The 24,414-nt window shown below is 34.5% G+C and overlaps 1 protein-coding gene across 4 annotated transcripts in view; it reads left to right on the top strand.

Moving 5' to 3' along the window:
* The window catches only part of HMCN1 (hemicentin 1), a 454,683-nt gene that overhangs the window by 169,920 nt on the left and 260,349 nt on the right, over nucleotides 1-24,414 (top strand). For all 4 annotated transcript variants that reach the window (XM_055319154.1, XM_055319153.1, XM_055319155.1 and 1 more), the window contains exons 5-10: nucleotides 390-561; nucleotides 2,528-2,634; nucleotides 13,573-13,693; nucleotides 14,650-14,913; nucleotides 16,242-16,386; nucleotides 19,722-19,843. In XM_055319154.1, the coding sequence (XP_055175129.1) occupies nucleotides 390-561; nucleotides 2,528-2,634; nucleotides 13,573-13,693; nucleotides 14,650-14,913; nucleotides 16,242-16,386; nucleotides 19,722-19,843 (931 nt within the window). The remainder of the gene's footprint in view (nucleotides 1-389; nucleotides 562-2,527; nucleotides 2,635-13,572; nucleotides 13,694-14,649; nucleotides 14,914-16,241; nucleotides 16,387-19,721; nucleotides 19,844-24,414) is intronic.

Here is a 24,414-nt window from a genome sequence, read left to right as displayed (position 1 = left end):
GTAAAGAGACCTCACAATAATGGCAATAGCATGTTTTTTTTTAATAGGTTCTTATCATTTCTCTTGAAAAATATAAAAGTGTCCATAATATCTCTGCATATTTCACTTAACTGGCTTTTGGATACCATAATCTCATTTTGAATATATTATTCCAGGTAGAAAACATGAAATATGAGCATGGGTTCAAGTAGTGTTTTATTCTTATTTTACTACAGTAACAGGATGTAGGAAAAGGTTTCTCTTCACTATGATGGAAATAAACCTCACATCAGTACACAAGTGCCTGGTTCATGTGATTAACCAAATTGAATTACTGCATCTGGAAGTTGTGTATGTATAAAACTATAAATGTTTCTGATGTCACTCACACTTCTTCTTTTCTCTTATAGGTGTTAAAATGGGTAGAGGAGGCAGTGCAGTCCTCTAAAGTTCACCTCTTATCAACAGATCATTTGGGACAAGCTGTAAACACTTGGAAAATTCCTTTTGATCCCAGCCTAAAAGAGGTTACTGTGTCTCTGAGTGGCCCTTCTCCAGGGATTGAAATTCGCAATCCTTTAGGTGAGATGTATCAAACATCATATAATAAAATACAAAAACCATGAAAACTGAAAGTTTTTTGTACACTTATTTACGTGAAGTTAATGCTAACTTTATGAATAAATTTGGTAAATTTAAAAATAATTAGGAAAGATGTTTAAAAAGATAAAACTTAGTCATAAGTATTATTGAATTAACATGAGATTCAAAAAACTGCAATTCCTAATAATTTAAACAGACCAGATTTAGTAACTTAATTGTAGCTATACTACTCAAAAGAAAAAAAAATGTTTATTTTGAGCCTGAGATTATATTTTCCTAATTTATGTATGAGGAAATATTTCACAGTAACATAGTCTGTAAAATTCAGTATTTTATGTTATTTTTAGTGAATCACATGAAAAATCTCCTTTTAGAACAACTGCCTGATTTTTTTCCCATATCATCTTCTTGGTAAGATTTAATTTTGCAGAGGACAGGTAAAGATCTCATTCATATTCTTATTAGAATAATGTTTTAATTTACTTTGCTTCCTCAATTATGTTATAGATCTATGAATTGGCATGAATGATTCCATTCCTAATTGAATATGATAATAAGACTTACATTGAAAAGTAATACAGTAAAGACAAACTTAATATTCCCTAGTATTTGCATTTAGAAATCTTCTTACCTATTGACGTTTGCAAAATATTATTATTTCCATTGTGGCTTTAGTGTGTTACTTTTTTTAAAGCTGTTTATGAGGATTTATAAATAGAAGGAGAGTAGCTAGCTTTCTTATTTATTTAGTTTGAGTCTTAGAATATAGCTAATCCCTAAAAGAATACAGTATAGGAAATTGTCCTCAAAGGCCACATTCATACTATCAGTCAAATTGAAATTTACAAAACAAGCAAAACCTATTTTTCAAGACTCCTACAGGTTTAGCTGAATTAATGTATTTGTTCACTGAGATAGCATTCCATTCTAGTATCCATGCTACCCAGGAAAAATTTATAGTTTTTACTACCTGGATAATTAAAAATACCCATATCCATTGTATGAGGTTTCTATCACTTTAAAAAGTCATCGACATCGATATTTTAAAGGTTATTTTCAATGATTATAAAACTTTTGATGCAAACATAGGATTCTTATGATTTTTTTAAAGATTTTATTTTATTATTTATTCATGAGAGACACAGAGAGAGAGGCAGAGATACAGACAGAGGGAGAAGCAGGCTCCATGCAGGGAGCCCGACGTGGGACTTGATCCCAGGTCTCTAGGATCATGCCCTGGGCCAAAGGCGGCACTAAACCACTGAGCCACTAGGGCTGCCCTAAGCGATTTGTTTTTTAATTGCAGAAGTAGTCCATTGGACAGCCAAGAGTGAAGTGAATAACTAAACTATGGCTTGCTTCCAAATTTGTTTTTCTTCTTCTCTAGGTCCCAACTATTAGATAGTTCAGATAAATCTCAGAGCAGTAGAAGATGGCATCATGCTACTTCATTCCACTGCCTCCTTTAAATCTGACAATAAAAGCCTTCTCCTCTGCTTCATGGAAACCAGCTTAACATTTTGTGCTTCATGCACAAATATGCCCAAGGCTCTCATGTTAGTAATACCTTGAGTGATCTCCAAAAAGACATTTATTCTGGTTTACTGTTCTTGCCATCTGTTAAATCTAAATGTCTCTAATGACTGCACATAACTTCTTGGTAGCCATAATAATCATTATCTAGTTTGGCTTTGGAAATATGATTATAGCCTGCCAATTGTTATTCTTAATTGTAGACCAAATCTGCATAGCAAATGGGAATTCTGATACTTCAATTCCAATGTCCGGAAACCATAAAATTAAACATATTTTAGATATAAATAAAGTAAATGTTTTGAGCTACAGGCACAAGTGTCCTTCAGGTAATTTATACTGGAAATGTTTACAGCTAATACACATAGCTGAAATAAAGATTGTGCTTGTTACCTTTATGTCTGTCTTTTAGGGAAGCTGATAAAAAAGGGATTTGGCCTGAATGAGCTATTAAATATCCATAACTCTGCCAAGGTAGTGAACGTTAAAGAGCCAGAGGCTGGAATGTGGACAGTGAAGGTATGATTGTTTTACAGAGCCTGTGTACTTTATTTTGATGTTGGCGTTGTTTTAGAAAGTATATAAAATAATTTATTTATATCTTCTCTCGCAATCATGGAGAATGCTTTTACCAAAAAGCAGTATATATAGCACATTTTTTTTTATAGCACATTTGTAAAGATGTCTTGATCACATGAATTTGGTAGTATTAAGTTTTGATGACCATGAAAGGCATTGGGGTCACCACAGAATACATTTACATTTCTCAGATAGCTTCAATAATGAAACCTGTAGATTGATTTTTATTTTCCACCTCCTGGTTCCAAAACAGTCAGAAATGGGTCCAGTAGAGAATGATAGTTAGGATCGTAGGCTCTAGTATGAGGTCACCTGGGTTGGACTCTCAACACTGCCACTTGAAAGTCATTATTTCCTTAAGGCTGTAAGTTCTCTGTGCCACGGGTTCCTCCTCAGAATGTAGAATAATATCCCTTTACTTCATAGAATTGTGCTGAGAATAAAATTAAGATAACACAAATGAAATGCTTAGCATAGTTCCTGAGACAAAGTAAGCACTCAAGTTCTGTTGGCTATTGTTATTTGCTGGATCTACATTCACTGCTTATTTTAATACAAAATGGTATTTGGATCCTAAAATTACATTAAGTAGTATGTTCATTCTGAGCATTGTGTTATGCTTGGTAGCATGAATGAGAGAACATACAACTAGACTTCAGGATACCATAAATTGAACTCCAGTTCTGGTGCAAATTACATATGTGACCCACTGTAGTGGAAGTTCTGAATGACTTGCCCGTATTTCTCAGGCTTTTCTGTGTACTCTGGCCTACTTCCAACTCCCGTATCTGCATTACTGTGCCTAAGAGGGTTTTTTTTTCCAGAACAGAAGAAGGCTGTTCTGCTAGAGAATGAAACCCCTCAAGAGCAGCTTTCAGCCTCTGTAGGAGGAATAAGCTCCAGTTGTCCACATAGGAGCAGGATTAAAAGCACGCACTTTAGGGACTGCTTTCTTTTTCCTGTATCACTTCCCCTCTCTTCCTATTAGCATCCTTTGTGTCTCCCAAATAAACACCCTCCTAGAATCCTTCTGGGATAACTCAAAGGAAGGTACCCCTTGCATCATTCGCTCTTGCTGTCTCAGCCTCTCTGCATTAAAAAAAAAAAAATAAGATTCATGGGCTCATGATTGAAATGGTAGTAGAGCTGCTGTGAAGGTGCATGGAGGTGTTTATACCATAGACACTTGCAGCGCCATTTTGAATGCTAGTTTTTGTTTGCTTTTTTCTTTTCAAAAGAATACCCATGTTAAGTTTCCCAGCTTAAAGAATGAAAGTTTCCATTGTAACTCCATTCAAGCCCTAGAATATCAGTTCTTTATTCTCAGAACTCTCAGCCTTATAGAAAAGTAGACACTGTTAATATGGATTTTTTTTTTGTAGGTGGATAATACTGGATAAGGGTATAGGTGAAAAGACAATGTGCAACATAATGGTCCCATCTGCCTGTTTTCTTCACCCACTTCCCTTCTCATACTAGTTGCTGAATATTTACTGAGTGCAGTAGATTGATAATAATGAAGAGTTTAACTCCTGTATTTTAAATAAATATGGCCAAATTTGATACTTTAGCTATCTCAGCCAATATATGACTAATGTTGAGTCTGACTTTCTGTGACCACAGTGGGAAGGAGCATAGGAGATTCTGAGTCTCATCTTTCCTCAAATACTTTAAGCATGACCTAAGCCAGCAATGTCTTGAGCTAGCAGTGTCTTGAGCTAGCAAGTTCACTGAGGCAATTTTGTTCTTGCTTTCTGAATAAGACATTAAGTTATTGTTTGTGAAATATGTACAAGTGACGACATTTCTTTTGTATTGTTGGCAACTTACTGCAGAGTATTTGAACCAATTCTACAGGTGATTTGGATAGATACAAGTGGTATTTCCTCTGGTAAAACTTTTGCCTCGAAGAAAAGGAATATTGCATGGGTGTTCCTTTAGCTCGTGCCTAACCCACCTACTCCTTCAGTCATCCATTCAGTGAATATTTATGAAATTTTTGCCCTTGGCCATGTACCCTGATACTAATGGGCACTAAGCACCTTTTAATTGATAATTAAGAACAGAGAAGCATTGAGGATTACTCTGTGAGTAAGGAGGGTGAGGATAAGGGGATGAGGTGATGGGGACTCTGTTTAGACAAGTCTCTAAGCTCAGTCTCCTATAATTAAGAAAACAATAAAAAAATCAACAGTATCTATTACCATATTATCTTAAATTTATATCTAGTTCTCACCCAAAAAGCCTCTGGTTCTGATGTTATACCATTTAAAGTACAATTAGTGGCAGCCAAACAAAGGATACACATTACAGTGCATTTTAAAGATAGTAAACTTCCTTTGCTCCTATAAGAAATACCAAAATAATGTGGCAGGTTGATGCAAAGGAAATGGAGCTGAACCTACTGACATAAATATCACTGCTGACTTTGGACTTCCCTTATGGATGGCTAATGAGTGATAATATTTCACATGTGCACTTTCTCCAGAAGAGAAATGTCTGAGATTAGATAGTATATTTCTAGTGCTATCTCCCATGTACTCTGCTGTCTGGAAAATATCTGCTCTATCAGTAGATTTAATAATGGCTTTTTGAATGTTTTACATAACAGTTTTTATCCCAAGTATGGAGAACAGTCTATTATTTGACCCTAGCATGGTATTCAAAGCTATTCCTTCTAGCTCTTGTCCAGCACTTGCCTTCACACTCTAGTCAAATATAATTTTATACTGTCTCTCACTCCATCTCCTACCATATTCTCTTGCCCCATGTTTTCTCTTAAGTTGTTCCTTCTCCTAGAATGCCCTTCCTTTCTATCTGACTTGTAAGTTCCCTGGCAAATGACAACACTTTCATCAAGACTTTTCTGACTTTATCCATCTAAAATGCTCTCTTTTCCCTATGGCTTTCTACTGCAATTTTTCTGCACCTCCGTTTTTGATGACTTTCCCCCCTTAGATTTTTTTAAAAAATATTTATTTATTTATTTGAGAGAGAAAGAGGAAGAGAGAGAGAGAGAGAGAGAGAGAGAGAGCGCTTGAGCAGGAACAGGGGGAAGGCCAGAGGGAATCTCAAGCAGACTCTGGGCCAAGCATGGAACCCAAATGGGTGTTTGACCCCATAACTTGTAAGATCATGATCTGAGCGGAAATGATGAGTCGGATGCTTAACCAACTGAGCCACTCATGTATCCTATGATTTTTTCCCCTTATATTTATTTCTGTACAAATTTTCTCTTTCTATTTTACTCTAGACCATGTTTTATCACTGGTATATTCCACAATACCTGTGAACGAACTGTATAAATATTCATGAATAAAAATTAATTCATTGGTTCTGATAGTATCCAAGGAAGCAGGCAGAGGAGATGATTTAGTTAGCCTATAGTTGGTGTGTTGGCATGGAACATTTTAATTTATCTGTGATTTAAAATGCTATAAGAGTTGTAGTTTCTTTTCTTCCATGGTTTTCCTCTAAAACATTGGTAATTTTCTGTAACTTATTAGGACACTCTTACCAAGCAGAGATAATGAATCAACTCATCTGTATAGTTCATATAAATGACTTGAATGTTTTAGGCTGCTTCTGATGCAGATAAAAACATGTTAAAAAGAGGTAAGTAAGAAGAATGTAAAGTTTTATTAAAAACAAAGGATAAGGTTGTTTTATGTACCTAAATTTCCATTGTAGAGAAACTACAAATTCTGAATCTTATTTCTGAGCAATACAAATTTTCCATTCAGGCAGTTATATCTATATATAGAATATTTGAACATAACCATAGAAACTCTCAGGGCAAATTTTTTCCTCTCTTCCTTAAGGGAACTTCCTACAAAGACATTAAATAATTGTCAGCACCCTTTGGGTTTTTACATGGCGCAAACTATTTCTATTAGTCTAGGATTATCAGTGTGACCATATTATCTGACACATCCCCTGGGGCATGTTTCCATTAAGTAAGTTTGGATAAACTGTCCTTAGATAATCTTCCAAGTAGAGAAAGGAGTGTATGCAACCACATGATCATATTAAGATTCTGAAACTAATAGAAAATATTTTGGTTTTAGGTAGCTATGCTGGTTGCCAGAGACTACTAATGGATTGCTTAAGATAAGAATATTTTAGAAATCATACTCAAGTGGCATAAGCTTATATAGGAATCATAATTAAATAAACCTCAAGTCTACAAAAGACCACACAGGAAGATTATTATGCTGGCCTCCAATTATTCTCACCTGGTGACTCTTTTGAATAAGCCTGAAGACTATACCAGGTGTATTATTTAAATGGATTTTGTATTAATTCAGATGTTTTGGGTCAATGGAATGCTTTAGAGTAGATTTTTCCTGGAAAATTTCACAGTTATTTTGTGTGCTGATGTCAGATTATCAACCAAATGGAATGTTTCCTTTAAAAAAGAGAAGATACCTATACACTTGTGTTCTATATAACTGCATATATGTGTGTGTGTATGTATATATATATATATATTTATTTAAATAAAATTTATTCTGTGCTTTGGGTGCGTTTCTCTCCTTGTATCATATTTCTCTAAACATACAACGCCTAATAAAGTGATAGTATTTAAATCTGGGAAGGATTATTATGTCTTTGTGCCTGGAATGATACCTAGCCTGTAGTAGGCTCTCAGTAAATATTTGAAACCACCATAGTTCTTTAATTTCTAAAGAATAGAATGCCATTCAGGAACAAATTCTTTGGAAAGAGTTGGGCATCTGTTTTAATTCAAGATCCACTACTTAATATATTTTTGACCTTAAAGAAATTATCTAATTTCCTAAGTCTGAGAAAAATGGGGAAAATAATACCTATTTACTGACACATTGATGGCAAAATTAGTTTTTCTTACATTCTTGATTATGTGTAAATTGAAAATTATACTTTGTAGTAATGCAAATTATACATGAAGGGTTTTTTTTTTCATTTTGGGCTTTTTTTTTATAAAACATTGAAATTCTTTAGGAGAGAGAAATCAAAACTAGCTCTATCAATCACATTTTAATTCAATTTATAACAGGATAGGCTTCACATTTAGTAGGAGGAGGATTTGTCATTGGCTTAATACAAGAGAACTAATTCCTTGCTAATGCTACATGCCCTTTGGGTGTTGACAAGATGTTCTACTATACACAGTCATTCAGGAACCCAAACTGATGTAGGCTCCACCATAATTTAGAACATTCAACCTCTTCAGTGATTACAGTGGGGGAAAGACTGGAGGATGTGCATTGAATTTTTAGAAAAAGGAATTTGTGTCACTCCTGGGATGACACAAACATCTCTGTGAATGACAGACACTCACTATTACTCCTAAGTGACAGATACTCCCTATTCTCATGGCCTAGTATTATACTAGATCTAGCTCGTAATGGCTCATGGAGAGGAAATTACGCACTTTCTCTTCCCACCTGTGTTCAGTGGGGAGCTTGAAATCAGCCATGGTGATAGTATTTATACCAAAGAAGTTGGCAAATGCCAAAAACTAAGGCTTTTTTTTTTTTTCTCAGAAAGCAGTTTACTGACACTCCATTAACCTGATCTCTACTAAATGAAAGCATATTTAGAAATGTAACAATGGTAAATGAATAGTTGGAGGATATTGTTGTGTACTACGCCATAGTATCGAGATAAATCAAGAGATTGTTATCCTAAAATGCTGTGCAAGAATTAGGTCCTATGGAAAGAACAGTTGAACTTGAAATGGTTGTCACTGAACTTGCTATCTAAACCTAGGCAAGTAATCATTGATTTGAACATAGTTTTCTTTATGATGCTATAAAATCATCTGTGGGTGCAGTAGGATTATATAAAATAATATGTGAACATACTTTGCACAGTGTTCGTAGAAATTCAATAAATTCTGGCATTTACTGGTTCTTAAGGAACCTAGGAAAAAGTACCAACATTAGGCATTTAGAAGGCTTTGATATCATTTGTTAAACATATACTTACTAAGTATGTGCTGAGTAATATTTTGTAGATGATGAATATGGCGTTGTTATTGCCTTAAAGGACTTTCAATATAGAGAGGTATTTAATAGGCCTTTATGCTAAAACTAAGAAGTAGAGCCATCTGCAATAGAGCTGTCCAGAAAGATAGGAGGAGTAACTAATTTTTCCTGGAGCTCTCCATGGTGCTTGTTCCATGGTGCTTTTGTCTGTCCTCTTTTACTCCTCATAGACTCACTCCAATTCAGAAACCTAGACTCTGATCTACTCTATTCCTTTTTTTCTCTTACTCCTTTGTGGATCAAAGTCCACAACTTGTTGACAACTTTAGGATGCCAGTAGATATCTAGTATAATTTTGTCTTTGCCTCAGCTCTGCTCACACTGCAGAAGCCTATGTATTCCTGACTCAGACCCTTCCACAACTTAACTGACACGACATTTGCAATTCAGAGTAATAATGAATTCAGAGTAATTTTGAATTCATGCATTGAATTCATACAGTAATTCAGTGTAATTCAGATTAAGTTTATTATAGATTGTTATGAACTTGAAAAATTCTATGAATAAATATACTATATGAAATTCAGTTCTCGGAATTTCTAGCCCATACAAATCCTGTTTAGTGTCTAGTGTCTAGAAATTTTCCTGTCATGGTTGGAGCTATCATGATGCTGCTAGATTTCCCTCTTCTTAACTACAGAGGTTAAGGGGCTAGGTTAGGGTGGCTCTGTGCAGAAATGATGCTTCAAGATATTCTGTAGTGGAGAGCTGATTTTTTGAGTCAAATTCAAATAATCCACATGATATAGATCTACATTATATAAAGATTGAATAGAAAAACATTAAATCAGTAACTGTGGTCTTACTAATTTTATTATATATAAAAATGATACTAAGATAGCTAGAGTAATTTGAAGGGATAAAGAAAGGGAAAGAATTTGCAGCTGGACTGCCTCTCTGGCTCAATTACAGAATTAGCTGAATATTCTTTGTCCCTCCAAGACCTTCATATGATTAATTCTCCCCCAACCCCATTGTGTCCACAACTTGTGAGAATCCAGAGCCTTCTCCCAACATTTCTGGAATTTTCTGAAGCTTAGTTTCTTATGATCTTCTTGTCTCCTGATTATTTCTGTGTTGATTATAACTTCTGTACATTGATGCAGGGCAAAACTCAGCCTTATCCAAAATATCACAGGAAATCACTAATAATAAGACTTTTGTGAGTTTAGTAGATTTAACTGTATATAGATTTGATGTTATGTCTTGAAGCACCTTGTCCCCTTCTGCTCTCTTCTTGCCCCCATCCTTCTTTTCTTCCCATTATGCCTCTGCTTCTCTCCTCTGAATAGTCCCAGAAGTTCCACATTACTCTCCTACTAGGTAGAGCATTTGGTATGTTTTGGTGTATTTCCTGAAACAAGAATAATCAAATCCACTGAGATAATAATCATAAGAAATGCATAGAGTGACTATAGAAGTTGGTTTCTGAAGCCTCAGAGTTCATACTGCAGCTCTGCCACCTGCTGTATCTGTGACTTTGAGCAAGTTACTTAATCTTCCTGATGTGTGAAATTGGGATAATATACTCTCATCCAGGGGCTTTTATAAAGATCAGAAGTGATTATTTATATAAAAGATAGCCTGTTGTACAGTATGTATTTTATATGTATTAATATTTCTTCCTCCCCCCTTTTTCCATTTTCTGGTTCATTTTACCATCATTATACCATAGACCTTTTTTTCTTATCAACACTAAAATTTGAAAAAGGGATCTCAGCTAAGAAACAGACTAAAATAATAGTTTATCTTAAGAAAACCTACTAAAATTATAAACTATGGCACTTTTTAAAATGAAGATTTATTTATCTATTTGAGAGAGAGAGAGAGAGAGAGAACATGTGAGTCAGGGAAGAGGAGCAGAGACAGAGGGAGAGAAGCAGACCACTCTCAGCACAGAGCCCCAGAGGGGGCTGATCACCGGACCCTGAGATCATGACCTGAGCTGAAATCAAGAGGTGGCTGCCTAAATGACTGAGCCACCCAGGTGCCCCTATGGCACTTTCTTATAAAGACATTTTAATGCGATGTTTTGTGTTCCCAAAAATTTATCCAAGTATTGTAATTCTTTTAAGAGAATGATTAAAGAATGATAAATGCATGCATGAGTGGCAGAGATCATTTTTTAACTAATATAGTTTAAATTTTGTCTTTTGATTATATTTTTAAACCATAATTTTCATTTATTTATGATTCCCTTTGCTCCCATTACCCTGATTAATACAAAGTTGGATATAGTTTTACATGAAAACTGACTTACTTGGAAATATCTTTTTTTTATAAACCCTTTAAAATTCTATGCAAATGTTCCTACTGTTTATAATGTGACATAGAAACATGAAGATAATATTTTGTTAACTTATTACCCTTCATATTTTTGGCATTGCTCAGAGAATAGGAACCCTACATTCTTATTTCAACATAGTTTGTTAATTAGTGTATTTTAAGGATCAAAATTATTTAATTTTACAATAATTTTATAGAGGTTATAGGAGCTCCCTATTCATCAACTCTGGTTTGTTTTTAATGTATTGTTAGTAGTAGAAGATGGCATATTTTCAAGCATGGGTAATTTCTAGTTTTCTCACTTAGATATTAAGCACTACTCTTAAAACAAACTCTTTGTCAGTTGATAAGTGCACAGAACATTTGTCAGATACTTAACACTTTATGGCAGTCATTTGGCAAAGTATGGGTCATCTGTATCCTTGGTAACCTCAACAGCCATTTTATAATAGGAGACTTTCTGAGCAGCAAGGCAAGTATGATATTAAATGATGTCAGTGAACAAATATAAATCAAGTCATCATAATATTGACCCTTCTGATTGTCTTAACATGGAATCAGTAGGTGATAATGTCTTCAGTAAAGCACTATTGATCTAAAACAGTTGAAATTAGGCTTATCAAGGTTTTGCATAACCGTTAAGAAATCCTGATTTAAAATTGGATCATAGGGGAGCATCTGGGTGGTTCAGTCAGTTGAGCATTATAGACTTTTGATCTCAGCTCAGATATTGATGTCAGGGTTGTGAGTTCAAGTCCCACATTGGGTGTGGAGCCTACTTAAAAAAGATAAAATTTTGCTCTATTATATGGAATTCATGAGATATTTTCCTTTAGAAATAATGGAATAAATGGTAGTACTGGACTCCTACACTTCCACATACAGTCTTTTGAAATCCTTAGGAAAATAGGCTGTAGTAATTAGCAGCATCTTTTACACTAAGAATACAACAAACCTATTTTTATAGAAATGTGGGGGTTTTTTTCCTTCACTTTCATTTTCCTTTTTTTTTTTCTTTTTGGACTTTTGTAGGTTCTCCTCAATAAGAAAAAAATATGGTAGCAAAGGGGACATATCTACTCATCTTTCCTCTCCTCATTGCTAAATAACAAGAAACCACAGTGATTTTGGGAAGACTGTGTAGTTTGCAGAGCTCTGGAGGTGGCATGTTAATTGTGATGTGGCTTAATCTGGCAGTTGACCAGATTAAAATTTTATGTATAATTATATATAATACAGGCACATATATTTCTAGTGCATTCTATGAGTGCTGCTATCATGTGGTCATTTTATTTTGAGAGAGAATATTGGTGATCAATGTAATAAAATAATGGTGAACTCTTGTTCATAAATGTTAGGTGAGTTTTTGAAATGTAGATTCCTAGATTCCACTCACCAAAGATTCTGATCCAGTAAATATGGGCTATAGCTCAGAAGTCTGCATTTTCAAGAAACAACCTGAGTGATTTTGTGTAGCTGTAGATGTAGGTGGTCCTCAGATCATATTTAGAAAGATATGGAGATACAGGTTAACTAGGACATATCTTGCCCTTGAAAGACAATGTAGCACTGTGGTGAAGACCCTGGAGCCTGACCTTTTCATTAAAATCCCACCTCTGTGGTTAGGAAGCCTTGTGAACTTGAGAAGCTGCCTAATGAGTCAGTGCCCCATCCCCTTATCTGTGCGATGGTGATGATGACGATATGTATTTGATAGGATTGTAACAAGAATTAAATAAGCCAATGATTTAAAGAGTTTGAACATAGAGGAAGTGCCCAATATACATTAGTGTTATTATTTTATCCTGTGTCCCTCATCCAAATTATTTATTATTTATACACATGTGAGTCACTTCAGTGCTGAGTTATCATTCAATATTTAGTTCAGCTGTCATCTTCTTGAGGGGTCTTTAGCCAAACTATTCCTTTCATGTATTTCTAATACTGCATCACATTTAAAGATTTCTATTTTTCCATCTGTCTCCCTCACCAGCCATGAGCTCTTAGAGGATAAGAATCATGTTTTACTTACATTTGTGTCTCAAGCTGGGGATGCTGGGGTTAGCTGAAATCTGGATAGTGGTCAGTTCTTGTGCTTGTCCTGACTATATCTTCTCAGAGGCAAAGAAAAAAGAAATATTTTCTAGACTCAAACCTGGATCAAGTTTGAGGGAAAATATTTGGTCCTTCATTCATTTCATTGATATTTGCTAAACATCTACCATGTAAACCACAGTGAACAAAACAAAGATCTGTGTCCTCATGGAGCTTTCATAGATTAAAGTCAGGGCTATTCACTGGTGACTAAACACCTATTTCTTTTAACATTGGCCTACAATGTATTACTGAATTTTATTTTAGAGCAGTGCACTGGGATATGTATTATAAAACTTGCATTTAAGATGGAGAATCCTAGTTAAGTTGAGAACACCCAGATCAGAGTGTCAATTATTGGACATTAGTCCTAATTAAACACTCCATAGTTTCCCATACTGGTTAGTGTTTATTGTGACTGGTACCATGGGTCAACTGATGGAGTTTGTCTTTAAACATTTTTCAGACTTCTAGCAGTGGAAGGCATTCTGTTCGCATTACTGGCCTTAGTACTATAGATTTCCGAGCTGGCTTTTCCAGAAAGCCCACCATGGACTTCAAAAAAACAGTCAGCAGACCAGTACAAGGTTTGTATGTACATATTACCAAAATTGACATAGTAGATATCCAAGTGTAAAATATTTCTTGAACTATGATTTTATAATTTTGTAGTATTTGATGAAATTGGGAAACATAGCATCTTTAATTTAAACTTGATTGTATTCTCAATCTAGTCATTTTTTCCTCAAAATGTAGTCCCAAAACCAGTGAAATTACTCAGAGAGTTTGTTAAAAATTAAGATTCTAAAAAAAAAGAATTAAGATTCTCGGGACCCACCCCAGATCTCCTGAATTAGAAGTGAATTAGGTTGGCCCCAGGAATATAACAAGCTCTCCAGTTGATTCCTAAAGTTACTGAACTTTTTAGACTACTGACCTAGATCTTGAGATTTTTTTTTTATTTTGAGACTTTTTACTAGTATCTATATATCGCCTTGTTCAAGTGAAAAATGTGGATTTTATGTGTATAGATAGCTAAAAAATTAAAGATGTCGCGTATCATTGTATGTTCTAAGATAAAATTGTTGCCACTTCTTAAAGCATGTTCTTATTTTATTCATGCAAGATTACAGTTTTATAGCTAAAAGGTGCTTAATCCTACTGTGACTCTTCAGTTTTCTCTTTTTTCTGGTTGTTAATTTGTTTTATTGGTGAAGTTACTAGAAACATACAAATAGAGTATCTTTAAAACTTAAATATTCATGTAATTAAACATCATGTAACACAGTATTCACAATTCTAGTTTTTCCATGTAAAATATTATTAAAATACCATAAAAATAATTATTAGGATTTCCAAAGTTTCTCTGGTTATGAAGAACAGTCTTTTATATAGAAAAGATTCTACAATTAGGCCACAATTTATAGTAGGACAATTTGTAGTACTCATGATATTTTCTGTCATTATAATGCAAGGATTTATTTTGATATATAGTCTCAATTGCATATTACTTGTAAATAATAACACAGCCTTTCTCCTGTAGGAATACCTACCTACGTGCTGCTGAATACTTCTGGAATTTCCGTCCCAGCCAGAGTAGATCGTCTCGAGCTTCTGAGTATCTCAGGCAGTTCTCTGAAGACTATTCCTATTAAATATTACCCAGACCGAAAACCTTATGGCTTGTGGAATATTTCTGACTTTATACCACCAAATGAAGCTTTCTTTCTCAAAGTAACAGGCTATGATAAAGATGATTATCTTTTCCAGAGAGTATCAAGTGTTTCCTTCTCTAGTATTGTCCCAGGTGAGACATCACTTTATTGAACACTGGAGTGTTGATAATTTAAGGGAGTGATGGTGTCCTAAAAGGATGAACTAAAAAGTTAAAAAATATATATATATATATTTTATATATATATATTTTATATATCTTATATATATAATATATATATATTCATATTATTACTGGGTTATCAAATTGATGGGCGTTTACATTTAGGTAACACAATTTTTCTTAATCATAAAAAGCACATCCAACATTTCATGTTAAGTCTCACTGATTGTAGATCTGAACATTTTGATTGCTTCACTCAGTGCAAGAACTGGAACTTGGAAATTCTGGTCTTCTTACTCTCCCTCTACAAAGCCTGGCACACATATGTAGTGTTTGATCAAGTTACCTAAATTGACCAAATGGTCTAAATTTTTATATAGGATAGAAATAGAAGTAGAAACCTACTTCAAGAACAGTATTTCATTGTAAACAACTGGTGATAATTCTGCCTTTATGTGATAAATTGGCAGTTAGTTAACTGTTAAGCTACTTACTCATATATTTATTATTATATAGAGATAAGACCACAGACTAGGGATTATTTGGAGGCATGAGATAGATAGCATTTCAATTTGTCTATATTTGTTCTATTTCTCAAGGCAATAATAACTGATCAAAATTTAGAACCATTGCTAGAACTGTGGATAGACAAATCTGTATTATTTCTAATATTGTAGTATTGGATGGAGGGACAACAATTTATCATTTATACATAAGGTTGTAATTTGGGAAATTCAGAAACAACTGTGTAGCTATTCTTTAATTGTTGTCAAATGGTGAGAATAGAATCAACATCAGTATTTCCTCATATAAGGTATTCAAAGTTAGTTGTCTTAGCACCTCAACTGAATACTACAAAATCTACTGGATTCTTAAAAATCAGCTTTTCCCATTATTTTTGGGAAAGCAGTTACCCTATGCATTCAATTCTGTTATATAAGTTTTTTTCATATATTTACATTTTTTAAATAAAAAGGGATTCTACAATTGATGAAGTATTGTAACTAATTTGATAGTGTGTGTGTGTGTTTTTTATCTTGGGGACACACAAAATTAATGTGCCTTAAAAATAAATGGAATCACATATTTAATGAAAACTTCAATAAGGGATCCATGGAGATATCCAGAAATTAATAAGGTTTGAACAAAGAAAGATAATTAAAGTGGGTTTTAGTGATTTAGATTAATTGGAATGCAGAGGGTTTACTGGCATAATTAAAGTAGGAAGCTTTTGAATGGATTAACAGGAAGTACCCAATATCATTGTGATCTTATTGCCCATGTTCTTTTCTTCCTAGATGCTCCCAAAGTTACAATGCCCAAGAAAACCCCAGGATACTACCTGCAGCCAGGCCAAATTCCCTGCTCTGTTGAGAGTCTTTTACCATTTACCCTGAGCTTTGTCAGAAATGGAATTACACTTGGAGTAGACCAGTATTTAAAGTGCGTACATGTTTTTATTAGCAATTATAGACAGCATTAAACATCTAAAGACAAATAGATGCTTACTTTAATGTGCTTTTTCATTGGAAATTCTTATTTATTTGTTCCATAGTCTTGGATTATGGCAGTGAACAAACCAGACACAGGTCTATGCCCTCATGGATCTTATACTGTAATTGAGAAAGACAGAAAACAGATATATGCTTTAATACGTTAATTTAATAAATGCTAGAATTCACTCAAGGGTTGATGCAGGTTTTGTAGAATCTGAATTTTATATAACGTGAGGGTCTTTTGTTAAGACAAAGAATACGAAATTATGAATACAAAGTTAGGTACGAAACCTTGGAAGGGTCCTTGCAAAAGAGAAAAGCTTAAGAGTTCCTGGCATTGGGGCAAAAAAGTCTCTGAATAAAATTTAAAGTGTTATGATAAGTGAATCCAATTAAGCACTATGGCAAAATGTAGAGTAGATTAATTGGGATGAGGAATGCTGGTAGATGGGGTGCATATGGTTTGGACTTTTAAAGTTACAATTTTAAAATTCAGGATAAGGGACATTTGAGCAAAGAGGGTGAGAGATGGTCATGCAGATATCTGGGAAAAGCATTTGCATACATACCAGGAACAGTAGTACAAATGCACAAAGGCTGGAGCAGACTGGCATGTGGGAAAGAAAGACAGGAAGGAAGAAGCCAGGATGGCTAGAGAAGAAGAATAAGAGAGGAAGTCAGGGAGGGAGAGTGTGCTGGGGGCAACAAGTGGAGCAGGAGTATGTGTGACTACTGCATATAGCAATCAATGGGAGTGGGCAAGATGGCACTGACTACTTGTGAAGATGGGTGATTGCTTTTAGATAAAAGTAAATAATCTATGATAAAATTAAGTAGAGCTTGAAAATTGGAGGACAATTTTTGGAGAATGTGTTTTTTTAACTTCTTAATGAAACACACTATATTTTGGAAAAAAAAAAAACTAGGAAGAATTTTACAAAACTTCCATGCTGTTAATTCAATACTAATATAAATAACTTCCATAAGATGCTAAATTTTTGATAGTATTAACCTATTAATCTCTTTATGGATCACTCTAAACAAAAACTATGGCAGGAATGTTCATTATAACAATAGAAAAAAATCCACTATTTAAAGATTGAAATGTAATATTTCTTGCTACTTTTTTTATATTTTGCATATTTTGATGATTCCCTTAGCTCCATGTTTAATAACAGGCAACATAACTGACCAGGATATGCAATGTTGAAGCTACATAACTGCCTGATGAAATCAAATAATTCTGCTTCATGTTTAAATAGTAACATGTTTCAAAGACACTTGAGATTCTTTATAAACATTAATTCATTAATTCCACACAGTTCCTGGGAGGTAAGCCACAAGAATTCTTTCTCTCATTTTTCCAGCTCTGTGGCCCAGAGATGTGACATGACTTACTGACATATATTAAGCTCGTTGGTTATGAGAGGCTAAAGACAGAATTTGGCATGAGTGGTGATAGATTGATACTCTAACCCTGATTCACTTACACGTCCCTGCCCTAGATTTCCTAATAACTTGAGACATGTGACTTAATCTTTGTTATGTGAGTCACTATGGTCACTAGGGGGGATGTAAGAGAGAATTAGTTTGCATTAGCAACAGGACACATTTGTATTTGACATGTTCTTCCTTCTTCCAAAGGCCATGCCTTCAAAACTGCTTACTGTGGCCATATAATTTTAATGTTAACTGAGAAGGCTATATGATGAAAGAGAATTATTTTCTTGTAATATTTCATAAAGAAGAGAGGAGCAAGTGTGACTGTAAAGAATATTCTTCAAGCAATCTGACGCTGGTTTTGTGCTTTTGAACAAATTTTTTATCCTTCTTCCTGAATATCAACTTACTTGTTTCTAAAACAAGGGACTTGGGAGTGGAAGAACTGCTACTATCTGTTCTAAAATTTCCCTAAGTTTTTTATGAATTTTAATATAGGCTTGGTTCTGAAGTAGAGATTGCAGAGAACACAAATAACTGTATGTATCTCAAACTCCTGCCTTCCTGGAACTTACCAGTATCTTCTAGACAATGACAGTTATAAACTTGGACTCAGCTTACTGCCATTAGGCACTAAAGATTTAGCTTAGGTGATCACTAGGGCTTAGAGTCGACTCATAATCCTTTTACTTCTGAATGTGACAATAAGGACCTCTGACACCTAATGCAAACACAACTGAATATGCTCAGTTACTAAAATATATGAAATAATGACTTTGCTTATTCTCTCACTTTTCTAATGACAGGAACCTAGGATAGGACTTCACTTTCTCTTACAAAGTCTAGGTTAATGCTAAATACACATTAAGAGCTCAGTAAACTCTTCGTGGTTTTTTAATGACGGGTATGGTTTGTCTGGATGGCAAGAGATCTGGAGTCATTAGTATGATACTATATCTCAGACTGCTTTCAGACTCCAGTGGAAGGTGTCTTGACTCTGCAATGGGCTTTTCAAATCTCATCTATGTCTTGAATATTTAAGGTTATAATTGCATGGATGAATATGAGGAAAAAATTATGAAAATAGCTATGATTTTCAATTCTATGTTAAAACAAGATAATACCTGTTTTGCAGGTTATTAGAATCTTATAAATACCTATTAATTAGGTGTTAAATGTCTATTGGAATTAAATATCTTACTAAGACACCTCCAGAAGATGAGAAACAATTTGAATAGTGTTAAAGGACAAAGGATAGTGTTTATTAAATTAATGGATAAGTATTATAGCAAATGGATTTTTTTTAATCTAAGTGACAGGTTTGATAATAAAACTGATAGTTTTTTTTTTTTCTTTTCTCAGTGCATGCACTTCTATGGCTTTATGTCGAGCTTGTACATAAGAAAGTTAAAGAGAACTTATCTTTTTGGAATCAAAAAGTCTATTCCCTCTTTTCAAAGTTATGAATTACCTGGTTGAATTGCTTTGGTTTAAGAACCCCCACTGAACATGACCCAAAACTGGAAATAATATGGAAGGAGAGAGGACTTAAGGAATGTTTCTCTAATAACTCATTATCTTATATTTTGACATGGCTAGAAAATGTTTCCCTAAAGAAATTTACAAACTCCATATCTTATTACCTTTGTTATTCCTTTTGCTCAGAGAGCTTAACATTTTAATTAAAAGGTGTGTCATTTTAAGCTATAAGAATTCTGCAGTTTAATCCGTTTATTTTTACATGTCCTTTTGAATGATTACTTTAAAAAATAGTGGAATCACTGCTTTCAGCTTTACCTTGTTTTTGTCATAACTAAAAAGGTTTCTATTTTCTTACCCCAGGGAATCTGCCAGTGTGACCTGGGAGATTGAAAAGGTCACTTTGTCTGATGAAGACACCTACGAGTGCATCGCCGTCAGCAGTGCAGGGACTGGACGGGCACAGACATTTTTTGATGTGTCAGGTAATTATCATGAATTTGCAGTTGCCTACATCCTAATGCATTTATGGAAATGGGACGTTTGCTAATCCTGGCTTTGCCACATATTAGCTGTGTGTCCTTCCTTGGGCTAATCACTTAAGGACTCAGTGCATTGGTTTCCCGAACTATAGAATGAGGGTTGTATCAGTAATGGTCTGTGTCTCATGGAGAAGCTGTGAGGATAAATGAGATAGTATATGTAAAGCACATAGGAGAGAGCCTAGCACATGGAAACACTTGACAGACCTCAGGTATTGCTGTTGTTGTTGTACTATTATCATTATTATTGTGGGGGCTCAATAAATATTTTTGGAAATGACCATATAGCATTTTTATTAAAATTTAAAGAAATTTAAACGAAGGGATACAATTTAAGAAAAGAAAGAGTTCTATTCTGGGAATAACGAAGTTAAACTTTCCCTTTCCTGTCTTGTATCCATATTAAGCAGAGTGCTTTTCTGAGTGAATTCTGACATTAAATTGAAGACAGTAAAAAAATAAATAAATAAATAAAAATAAATTGAAAACAGTAATGATAGTGATCCATGTTCAAGAAACACAGGGCCTCAGTAGTTACAATATTTGTTAAGAAGAGTGGAAGAAATGCTAATTATTTTGCTTTTATGTTATTTTTATTTTATTTTAAAGATTTTATTCATCTATGTATGAGAGAGAGAGAGGTAGAGACATAGGCAGAGGGAGAAGCAGGCTCCATGCAGGGAGCCCGATGTGGGACTTGATTCCGGGACTCTGGGATCACACCCCAGGCCGAAGGCAGGCGCTAAACCGCTGAGCCACCGAGGGATCCCCTAATTATTTTGCTTTTAGATAGTGTGCTTCCTATGGAAAGATGGGAGGCAAAACTCATTGCTTGTTTTTTTTTTTTCATTGTTTGTTAAGACAGAATATATCTTAGTGAAAAAAATCATTTTTTCCTTCAATCTCCCAGAATTCTTAGGACACAAAAAGATTATCATTTGTCACCAAATATCAGGATTAAGCCACTTACTCAGCATAAATCTAGAATTTATTGGAAAGTTTGTTTCAACTGAATTATTTTCTACTTGCCTTGTGGACTAATGTTTCTGAGTGTTTAATAGTAACCCTATTCTGACCTAAATGTAGCTGCTGAGTTTTTTAACAATGTCTATATCTGCTTTTAGTACCAATGTGCATTTTCTTGAGACAGTTTAAGGATACAAGAAACTGTAGAATTGTGGGACTGTTTAGAAGTCTAGGATTTATGTTTGTTATCAATAAATCCAAGCTGAACTTTAAAGCAGAGGCATGTAAGCATGTTCTTCTTGGAGTGAATTTATTTGTGTTCTCTTATTCTTAGAAAAATAAAGTTTGCCTTTTGAAATGATCTCGTTGACATGCATCATAAACTATTCATTTTTTTCATCTCCAGTAATTATGAAAAGTGTTGGAATTGTGTCAACGTTCCTCGGCTCCTGGAAAAACAAACACTTGAGCACTTGAGGTTTTGGGTTATTTTTTTTCCTCCAACAATATTAATTAAGGGAAAGACAGGGAAATAAGTTTGAGTGAGTGGATTTAGACATCTTACATAAACAACTGGGAAGTGCCAATAAGAATTTGTGAACTGACTATTAAGAATTTGGCTCTGGGGTCAGTAACTTCCATATATGTGTTGTACACATGCCCCTCTAGTTTAATTTGTGCCAACCAGGCAGTGGTGTCGTGAGGAAATTATACTGTGCCCAAGCCAGTTTTCAAGAATTGTGTCCCATTCAGTCAATTAGGAAAGAAAGAGCAGAAACGCTGATGGTAATGGCAATGACTTACAATCACAGAAGTAACAAGCAAGCACCCCTTTGGACGTGGAAGAGTAGACATTTCTTTCTGGGCTCCCTATTGCCTCAAACTTCCACCTACTTCTGAGTCTTTTGTCACCTCTGCTGAGATTCCAGCAGTTACCTGACCAGCACACTGAAATCAAGTGCAATTTCACAGGATAGTTAGATCTTTTATTTTGGAAAGGAGTGTTAGAAGACAAGGCATTAGGGGATAGTGATGTTCTTGTGTCACTCTGGACACCAATTTATTTAGCAAAGCCAAAGGGCACCCAAAAGCATTTTAAAGAAATGCTAAAGTTCTGCCAATATGTTACTTCAAAATTTCCAGCATTTTCTTCTAGTTGACATGTTTAAAGATTTTTGGTTCATGTGAAATGTTGATTATTGAATGTTTTAAATGCAAAATGGGTGTAAAAAACATTGTACCTCTTTTATTGTATAAATACATAGAAACAAATGAATAGAGTTGCAGAGACATGGAAAACTCATTCTTTTCAAGTGATATTTAGTGACTTAGTTTAATACTATTACTTAGTTACATTAATTTACTGAATTTCTTTATTAACGCATTGCCCCTTCCTCAATGCACACACATAGAGTACTATAATTTTGGATTTAAGAAAAATACTGAGAATAGAGAAAACTTGTCAGAGGCATGTCAGTGACAAGTAATCTTAAATTGTAATTATAGTATATTATTTTAGAGCAGGATACAACTTGGAAATAATCTTGTACTACCAAATCATTTTGTAGGTAAAGAAACTGAAGCCCAGAGCAGGCAAGTGACCCATTACGGTTACAAGACAAGTAGTGAAAATATTCCTGCCCTCCTAACTCTCTGTCCAGTGATCTTTACCTAATGTTACAAGGCCTATACTTTTCATTCACCTCTCAGTTTTGAGGTTCCATCTCTGATTCTTTTATTCTATCCCCAGTCATTTTTTCACATAGGAAGGACTAACTTCCAAGACCAGACTAAGTATTCTGTTTTCATGGGATATGGGCTACCCTGGAAAGGGGGCCTTACCCTGAGCATGTTAGCATCCTTGGCTATGAGCTGTATATAGCCAACAAGCATAGGCAGCTAGGGAAATGAGTGCCTTGGTCCTTAATAGGGATCTAGGCATGTGTCTAGCATTCCCTACATGCCTAATGTGAGATTTCCCGTTTCCTAAAAATCTCAAAAAATACCTAGTTGAAGAAGTTTGTTTCCAAAGAACAAAACAAGAAAACCACATAAAACATCATATGGCCTTCAGGAAGGTCTTATAGAATATGAACATATGAATTTAGTATCACTTTCAGGTCCTGGGTGGTCTTTGCCATCTTTCATGTTAGAGTAATAGAGTAATAGAACATTAGAACTACAGATTATCTTTAAGATAACCTAATTTAATCAGGTACCTGGGAGGCTCAGTCAGTTAAGCATCCAAGTTTTGATTTCAGCTCAGGTCATGATCTTAGGGTTGTGAGGTAAAGCCCCACATCGAACCCTGCGTTGGGCTCTGTACTAGGTGTGGATCCTACTTAGGATTCTCTTTCTGCATCCCTGACTCCTGCTCTCTCTCTCTTCCAAAAAAAAAAAAAAAAAAAAAGCTATCCTAATTTAGTCATCTCATTTTTCAGACAGGGAAACAAACTCTATAGATAAATTGACTTCTCTAAGGTCACACACCTAAGGATAAAACTTAGGCAGTCTATAGTTGTCGGATTAGGCAAATAAGAACATAGAATGCCTAGTTAAATTTGAGTTTCATATACGTGTGTCTGAAATAATTTCATGAGACATGTATACTAAAATATCTATTTGATGTTTATCTGAAATTAAATTTAACAAGGCATCTCATATTTTCTGTGTCAATCCTAGCCAGACTCCAGAACTTTCTTTGTCATGTACTCTGTCCTCTTGATTCACTAGCTATTTTCCTAACAGGTTATAAAAACATAACAGAATGATAAATTTGTTTTTTAAATAATAACTTTAAGTAGCATCTACTCTTCCAAAAATGTTTGGAAAACAAGGATAAATATAAAGAAAAATATGAAAAATATACACATTTCTATTCCTCAGAGATTACAGTATGCTTTTGGCATATTGCTTCCAGGTTTTTTCTAGGCTTATGGTTCATTTGCACTTACAAAGGTTTTAAATAAAAAAGAATAAAATTTGATCTTGAATATCTGATACTCTTTCATATTTAAACTAAGGCACATGGGTTTCCAGCTAACACAGCTCACCACAGTTTTTATTGCTGTAGTAGTGTTGAATAATGACTTGCTACATCAGATCATTATAAAGCACTTGGGCAGAGTGTACTTTAAAGGGGTGTTTGTATTTATTCTCAAACCTAACTAGAGTAGTATGTGATTCTAGAATGTTGGCAAAATATTTAATTAGTAAGTAGCTTCTGACCACATCGGAAATGTGCATGCATTATTCAATACCTTTTGTGTGCATGGCTTTATGTGTACAATTTTATTAAAGGCCTACACCTACTCTTAATTTGACCTTCTTAAGTCAAAATATTCCTCATGCCTCTGGGGGAACATTTGTCATAGGTTGCAGTTGTACTCCTTAATGAGATCGTGACTCTTCTTTAAAGCTAATACTATCATACTGAGTACACTGTTGTCTACCATACTTTGTGTCCTGTCTTCTTTAAAACACTAAAGAAGAAGCTTTACATTTAAAAAAAAATCTATAAATGCTATTTTCTTCAAAACTCAAATAAA

The sequence above is a fragment of the Nyctereutes procyonoides genome, unplaced genomic scaffold (genome assembly GCF_905146905.1).
Source record: "Nyctereutes procyonoides isolate TBG_1078 unplaced genomic scaffold, NYPRO_anot_genome, whole genome shotgun sequence".
NCBI lineage: Eukaryota > Metazoa > Chordata > Mammalia > Carnivora > Canidae > Nyctereutes > Nyctereutes procyonoides.
Note: the sequence above shows the minus strand (reverse complement) of the source record. Positions and strands in the feature narration are given on the sequence as shown.